An 8,520-nucleotide genomic window follows, 5' to 3' on the forward strand; every position below is an offset into this window, starting at 1 on the left:
CTTTAGATTCCATATATATGTGTTAGCATATGGTATTAGTTTTTCTCTTTCTGACTTACTTCACTCTGTATGACAGACTCTAGGTCCATCCACCTCACTACAAATAACTCAATTTCATTTCTTTTTATGGCTGAGTAATATTCCATTGTATATATGTGCCACATCTTCTTTATCCATTCATCTGTCGATGGACACTTAGGTTGCTCCCATGTCCTGGCTATTGTAAATAAGAGCTACAATGAACATTGTGGTACATGACTCTTTTTGAATTATGGTTTTCTCAGGGTATATGCCCAGTAGTGGGATTGCTGGGTCATATGGTAGTTCTATTTTTAGTTTAAGGAACCTCCACACCGTTCTCCATAGTGGCTGTATCAATTTACATTCCCACCAACAGTGCAAGAGGGTTCCCTTTTCTCCACACCCTCTCCAGCATTTATTGTTTCTAGATTTTTTGATGATGGCCATTCTGACTGGTGTGAGGTGATACCTCATTGTAGTTTTGATTTGCATTTCTCTAATGATTAGTAATGTTGAGCATTCTTTCATGTGTTTGCTGGCAATCTGTATATCTTCTTTGGAGAAATGTCTATTTAGATCTTCTGCCCATTTTTGGATTGGGTTGTTTGTTTTTTTGATATTGAGCTGCATGAGCTGCCTGTATATTTTGGAGATTAATCCTTTGTCAGTTGTTTCATCTGCAAATATTTTCTCCCATTCTGAGGGTTGTCTTTTCGTCTTGTTTATGGTTTCCTTTGCTGTGCAAAAGCTTTTAAGTTTCATTAGGTCCCATTTGTTTATTTTTATTTATTTATTTTTTTAAATGCTAGATTAAGGAGTTTGTACTTTATTTATTTATTTATTTTATTTTTTGACTGTGTTGGGTCTTCGGTTCGTGCGAGGGCTTTCTCTAGTTGCGGCAAGTGGGGGCCACTCTTCATCGCGGTGCGGGGACCGCTCTTCATCGCGGTGCGCGGGCCTTTCACTATCGCGGCCCCTCCTGTTGCGGGGCACAGGCTCCAGACGCGCAGGCTCAGCAGTTGTGGCTCACGGGCCTAGTTGCTCCGCGGCATGTGGGATCCTCCCAGACCAGGGCTCGAACCCGTGTCCCCTGCATTAGCAGGCAGATTCTCAACCACTGCGCCACCAGGAAAGCCCCCATTTGTTTATTTTTGTTTTTATTTCCATTTCTCTAGGAGGTGGGTCAAAAATGATCTTGCTGTGATGTATGTCATAGAGTGTTCTGCCTATGTTTTCCTCTAAGAGTTTTATAGTGTCTGGCCTACCATTTAGGTCTTTAATCCATTTTGGGTTTATTTTTGTGTATGGTGTTAGGGAGTGTTCTAATTTCATACTTTTACATGTAGCTGTCCAGTTTTCCCAGCACCACTTATTGAAGAGCTGTCTTTTCTCCATTGTATATTCTTGCCTCCTTTGTCAAAGGTAAGGTGACCATAGGTGCATGGGTTTGTCTCTGGGCTTTCTATCCTGTTCCATTGATCTATATTTCTGTTTTTGTGCCACTACCATACTGTCTTGATTATTGTAGCTTTGTAGTATAGTCTGAAGTCAGGGAACCTGATTCCTCCAGCTCCATTTTTCTTTCTCAAGATTGCTTTGGCTATTCAGATTCTTTTGTGTTTCCATACAAACTGTGAAATTTTTTGTTCTAGTTCTGTGAAAAATGCCATTGGTAGTTTGATAGGGATTGCATTGAATCTGTAGATTACTTTGGATAGAATAGTCATTTTCACAATGTTGATTCTTCCAATCCAAGAACATGGTATATCTCTCCATCTGTTGGTATCATCTTTAATTTCTTTCATCAGTGTGTTATAGTTTTCTGCATACAGGTCTTTTGTCTCCTTAAGTAGGTTTATTCCTAGGTATTTTATTCTTGTTGTTGCAATGGTAAATGGGAGGGTGTCCTTAATTTCTCTTTCAGATTTTTCATCATTAATGTATAGGAATGCAAGAGATTTCTGTGCATTAATTTTGTATCCTGCTACTTTACCAAATTCATTGATTAGCTCTAGTAGTTTTCTGGTAGCATCTTTGGGATTCTCTATGTATAGTATCATGTCATCTGCAAACAGTGACAGTTTTACTTCTTCTTTTCTGATTTGGATTCCTTTTCTTTCTTTTTCTTCTCTGATTGCTGTGGCTAACACTTCCAAAACTATGTTGAATAATAGTGGTGAGAGTGGGCAACCTTGTCTTGTTCCTGATCTTAGTGGAAATGGTTTTTCACCATTGAGAACAATGTTGGCTGTGGGTTTGTCATATATGGCCTTTATTATGTTGAGGTAAATTCCTTCTGTGCCTACTTTCTGGAGAGTTTTTATCATAAATGGGTGTTGAATTTTGTCGAAAGCTTTTTCTGCATCTATTGAGAGGGTCATATGGTTTTTCTCCTTCAGTTTGTTAATATAGTTTATTACGTTGATTGATTTGCGTATATTGAAGAATCCTTGCATTCCTGGGATAAACCCCATTTTATCATGGTGTATGATCCTTTTAATATGCTGTTGGATTCTGTTTGCTAGTATTTTGTTGAGGATTTTTACATCTATGTTCATCAGTGATATTGGTCTGTCGTTTTCTTTTTTGTGTGACATCTTTGTCTGGTTTTGGTATCAGGGTGATGGTGGCCTCGTAGAATGAGTTTGGGAGTGTTCCTCCCTCTGCTATATTTTGGAAGAGTTTGAGAAGGATAGATGTTAGCTCTTCTCTAAATGTTTGATAGAATTTGCCTATGAATCCATCTGGTCCTGGCCTTTTGTTTGTTGGAAGATTTTTAATCACAGTTTCAATTTTAGTGCTTGTGATTGGTCTGTTTATATTTTCTATTTCTTCCTGGTTCAGTCTTGGGAGGTTGTGCATTTCTAAGAATTTGTCCATTTCTTCCAGGTTGTCCATTGTACTGGCATATACTTGCTTGTAGTAATCTCTCATGATCCTTTGTATTTCTGCAGTGTCAGTTGTTACTTCTCCTTTTTCATTTCTAATTCTATTGATTTGAGTCTTCTTTCTTTCTTGATGAGTCTGGCTAGTGGTTTATCAATTTTATTTATCTTCTCAAAGAACCAGCTTTTAGTTTTATTGATCTTAGCTATTGTTTCCTTCATTTCTTTTTCATTTATTTCTGATCTGATCTTTATGATTTCTTTCGTTCTGCTAACTTTGAGGGTTTTTGATTCTTCTTTCTCTAATTGCTTTAGGTGTAAGGTTAGGTTGTTTATTTGAGATTTTTCTTGTTTCTTGAGGTAGGATTGTATTGCTATAAACTTCCCTCTTAGGACTGCTTTTGCTGCATCGCATAGGTTTTGGGTCATCGTGTTTTCATTGTCATTTGTTTCCAGGTATTTTTTGATTTCCTCTTTGATTTCTTCAATGATCTCTTGGTTATTTAGTAGCATATTGTTTAGCCTCCATGTGTTTGTATTTTTTACAGTATTTTTCCTGTAATTTAATCTAGTCTCATAACGTTGTGGTCAGAAAAGATACTTGATACAATTTCAATTTTCTTAAATTTACCAAGGCTTGATTTGTGACCCATCTTAAGATACTTAAGTATTTTTATGCCACAGACCCCTGTGGCAGTCTGGTAAAACCTATGGAATCCTTCTCACAGTAATGTTTTTTAGTGCATAAAGTAGAATGCATATGATTACAAAGGAAAACAATTCTATTGAAATATATTTCTGATCCCATGATAAGAACCTCCAGTGACTGGTTTCCCTTTTGAGGTTTGCTTGAAGGTATAGCACTGGCCATTCGTACCCTTAGCAGGTGTAATTAAAGGGAAGGAGATGGTCTGGAGAGGTTTTTCTGAGATAACTGCGAAGACAAACTGCAGAGAAGAGAAAGATGGAGAGGTTAAAGGGCATATGTGTGAACCTCGAAAGCATTCTAGGTGAAAGCAGCCGGACACAAAAGGTCACGTATTGTATGATTCCATTTATGTGAAACATCCAGAATAGGTAAATCCATATAGGCAGAAAGCAGATTAGAGGCTTCTAAGAACTGGGGGTAGCAGGGAATGGGGAGTGACTGCTGATAGACTTGGGGCTTCCTTTTGGGGTGAAGAAAATGTTTTGGAACGAGATAGAGCTGATGGTTGCACATCGTGAACGTACTAAATACCGTTGACTTGTGCACTCAAAAATGGTTAGGGAATGTGAATTTTACCCCAGTTTTTAAAAAAGTATATGTGTTTCCAATGAAAACAATTACTTATAGAAGAATTAAATGAGCTGAGAGAGGTCAACGAGAAGAAAAGGAAGGGTTCTCAGTGGGGACAGAGACCAAGGGGAGACATTCCCAGGCCTGGTGGTTTGTTCCCAGGCCTCCCAGTGTGGGGAGAAGTCCTCAAGCAGCCCTTCCAGGGGGTGGGGTTGTCCATGGCAGGGGGAAGGGGAGTGTCTGCAGTCCTTTGCAAGCTGGGCATCAGCAGCAAGTGGTGATTCTGAGAGGAGAGGGTGGTCAGTACGGGCTGGCGTGGGCCTGGTCCGTGAAGCATAGAAATGTAGCAGGAAGTGACCCTGCTAACATGGGTAAGGGCAATGGAGGCTGTTGATGCAGATACAAATGATCTATGGTAGACATTTGACTTGGGTGAATATACTGAAGAACAGAGGATGACACGGGCAGAATTTCTGCTGCTGTTCATCCATCAAGAGAAAAAAGACTATCAGGACGTTAAGAAAACCTGCTTCCAGGAATAATGACACAGCCAGGAAAGTGCTCCTCGTGGATTTTTGGTCTTGCTTTTAGAGGAGTTCTGTCTTTTGAGTGAGCTGCAGACCCCACCCCCAGCTGAGAGCACATGCTTCTGTTCTGAGCGCGTGCGGCCTTTCTTCACCACCAGGTTCCCATCCCAGTGACCCCCAACCTAGATCCCCTGAGGATGCTGACGGATGATGCCGACGTGGCTGCCTGGCAGAACGAGGGCCTCCCTGCAGACCGCATGTCCACGGAGAATGCCACCATCCTCCTCAGCTGCGAGCGCTGGCCACTCATGGTGGACCCTCAGCTACAAGGCATCAAATGGATCAAGAACAAGTATGGCAAGGGCCTCCGGGTCACCCAGATTGGCCAGAAGGGGTAGGTGGCTGCGCACAAAAGTTCACACCTCGCCGTTTATGCAGAGGGACAAAGTGTGATGAGCAGGTTTTAAGCGGCTGTGGATTGTTTCTGCCCTCCTGGTTCCTCCAGGAGTTTTCTCCTCTTTGTCCTCTCGCTTTAGGAAATGTCTCAGTGAGAGATGCTTGGGTACTGAGTCTCTGCTTTTCTTTCTTTTTTATATTTTTGTCTTTATTTTTATTGGAGTACTGCTGGTTTACAATGTTGTGTTAGTTTCTGCTGTATAGCAAAGTGGATCAGCAAAGTGGATACATATCTCCACTCTTTTTTAGATTCTTTTCCCATATAGATCATTACAGAGTATTGAGTAGAGTTCCCTGTGCTATGCAGTAGGTCCTTATTGTTATCTATTTTATATACAGTAGTGTGTATATGTCAATCCCAATCTCCCAATTTATCCCTCCCCCCTTTCCCCCCTGGTAACTAGAAGTTTATTTTCTACATTTGTGACTCTTTTCTGTTTGGTAAATAAGTTCATTTGTACCATTTTTTTAGATCCCACGTATAAGCGATATCATACGATATTTGTCTTTCTCTGTCCGACTTGCTTCACTCAGTATGACATGTGCTTCTCTTTCTCGTTAGAAATCATATGCGTCAGCCTCCCGACCCATTCCTGAGTCCTTCTTCCACGAGCCCAGGGGTTCACCCTCCCATCTCTCCTGGAATACTTCCTGCTTCCCAAGCACCCTATTCTGTTGTCAGACAGCTCTGTGTTTTACAGTCTTTCTCACATTTAGTCAAAAACTGCCTCTCTTAGCTCTCTTCTATCCTTTGTTCCTACCTCTGCCCCAGAACCACAGAGAACAAATGTAAAGCCTCTCTCTCCTGAGGAACGATGGGACATTTGCAGTGGGGTGCTTAGCAGCTGAGACAGTTATGGAACCTTCGGAACCCTTTGCGTCTGCCATGTGGCTTTATCCGTACATGGTGGGGGAGTTACTGCACACGTCAAGGGACACGAGCAACAGGGAGGATGTCTGACCAGCACCCACCACACCTCACGGGCCTCAGCTCCTCTCCCCCCACTGCTTCATTCACTCTGTTATAACTTAGCTTTGTAGTTTCAGTTCTCAATTCTTGTTCTGTGTCTCTAGGAGACATGAGAAAAATAGGATGGGGCAATGAGCGGGAGGGAGAGGGCCAGAGATCACTTATTAGGTGGTCGATATGTGTTGGTCTTGGTGTTAGGAGCTTTACCTCAAATGCTTTTTAATCCACATGACCAATGATGTTAGTGTTATTGGTACCATTTTCTCATTTGAGGAAATAGAGTTTCACACAAGTAATTTCCCCAAGAGTACACAGTTTTAAAGGCAATGGATATTTGCACACCCATGTTCAAAGCAGCGTTATTCACAATAGCCAAATGGTAGAAGGCAATCCAAGTGACCATCAACAGATGAATGGATAAACAGAATGTGTTGTATCAATACAATGAAATGTTACTCAGCCTTGAAAAGGAAGGAAGTTCTGTCCTATGCTACAGCATGGGCGAACCTTGAGATGAGTATTCCAAGTAAATAAGCTGGTCATAAAAGGACAACTACTGTACAGTTCCATTTACATAAGGTCCCTAGAGTAGTCAAATTCGTAGAGACAGAAAGTAGAATGGTGGTTCCAGGGGCTGTGGTAGACAATAGTCTACCACAATTTTAAAATAATTAGTTAAAATTTTTAAAAATTAATGGAGGCAATATTGGAACCAAGGTGATCTTCACTTCGAAGCCCACGTTTATCCACTCTTAACATACAACCACCAGCATGAGGCTTGCTGCCCTGGCCACGTGTCCCAAACATGCTTGTCCAGGGGTCCAGACCACCCACGGTTGTTTAGATCAAACATGCGATGTTCAAAAAATAGTTAAATCACATGTTGAATACCCGGATGGATCCTTTCTTACAGAGAGGGTAGGTGAGAAATGAATGCTGAGGTAGGACACGACATATTTTTATCTGTGTCATCAGTCATGGTAATCTAATCCTGGCCTTCCCTTCAAACTTTGATTAAAATATTCCTCTCTAATTGACCAATAACTGCATTTTAGACACAAGTATTTGTTCTTTTTGCTCATTCTTATATCCCTAGTACTGAAAATAGTGCCTGACATATAGTAATTAATTCTCTGTTCATGTCCCTTGACTACTGTTCTATTGGGTGATTTTCTAGATTTGTTGTGTATTATTTGAATACAAATATTACATTATAGATAGTATGGGTTAAGACTGTTAAGTGTAGTCTCCATCAGTGAATGGAAAAGTGTTCAAGGGTGTCATTTGCCTTTTAATTTTGTGAGGTCTGACATACTACAACTTTTTTTTTTTTGGTCAGATATGTTACATTTCTTCTATAAATCATGTTTAGAAAATTCTTTTTTCTGTCCAGAAATTATATAAATATTCATATAGAAGATTTTTTAGGTTTTTTTTATGGTTTTCTTTTTACACTAAAATCCAATCACCTGAAATATATTTTCAGGTACTATATAAGGTACAGACCTAATTTTCACTTTTCAAGTGGTTAGCCATTGTTCCAATACCGTTTATTAAATTCTCCATCCTTTCTCCGATTAATTAGAGATGACATTTTACTCTATATTAAAATATTTTATTAGCTTTTATTCTTTTCTATTTATATAATACTATACCAGCCTTTAATTATTTCATTTTATATTTAGTAACATTTACTGTGGCATTTCTCATTACAAAAGTAATATATCATCATAGTAAAAAAAAAAAGAAGGGGAAGGGAGTTACCCAAAAAATAAAAAGCCCCTATAATTCATCATTTTTTCCCAACACTCCCAACTTTTGGTGTATGATATCCTTTAAGACTTCTTTCTACATATCTGTATTGTTGAAGTTATAAAAAATATTTTATTATCAGCTAATGTGAGTCCCTCCCCTTATTCTTCATGATCTTTTATTTTTTTAAAAAAAATTATCATTGTTTTCTTTTAGATTAACTTTAAGATTTTTGGTCAAGGTTTATAAAGTTATATTGTTATTTATTGTGTGAATTGGAATCACATCGAACTTATAAATCTATTTAGGGGAAATCAATTTTTTATGTGCTTGTTAAACTCTACATAATATTGAAAAATTAAAAATAGCCTAGCTTTTGGTAATTGATTGTTAAATAAATTAAGGTGTATCAATACAGTCTAATACCAAGGCACATAAATATTGTTATAGAAGAATATTTAATGACATGGGAAAATGTTTACATTTTACATACAAAAACCAGGTTATAAAACAAATGAGCTGCATGGATCAAATAAAAATAAACATAAATATAAATGCAGACATAAATAAAAATATAAATAATATAAAATAAATAGAAATAGTAATAATAAACTTGAAAATATATCCAAA

The 8,520-nt window shown here is 38.7% G+C and overlaps 1 protein-coding gene across 1 annotated transcript in view; it reads left to right on the top strand.

The window, feature by feature from the left end:
• DNAH9 (dynein axonemal heavy chain 9) overlaps positions 1-8,520 on the top strand; it is a 310,542-nt gene that overhangs the window by 244,377 nt on the left and 57,645 nt on the right. The window contains exon 53 of the mRNA XM_082440696.1: positions 4,871-5,106. Within this exon, the coding sequence (XP_082296822.1) occupies positions 4,871-5,106 (236 nt within the window). The remainder of the gene's footprint in view (positions 1-4,870; positions 5,107-8,520) is intronic.

This window comes from Balaenoptera physalus (genome assembly GCF_965194825.1).
Source record: "Balaenoptera physalus genome assembly, chromosome: 20".
Classification (NCBI taxonomy): domain Eukaryota; kingdom Metazoa; phylum Chordata; class Mammalia; order Artiodactyla; family Balaenopteridae; genus Balaenoptera; species Balaenoptera physalus.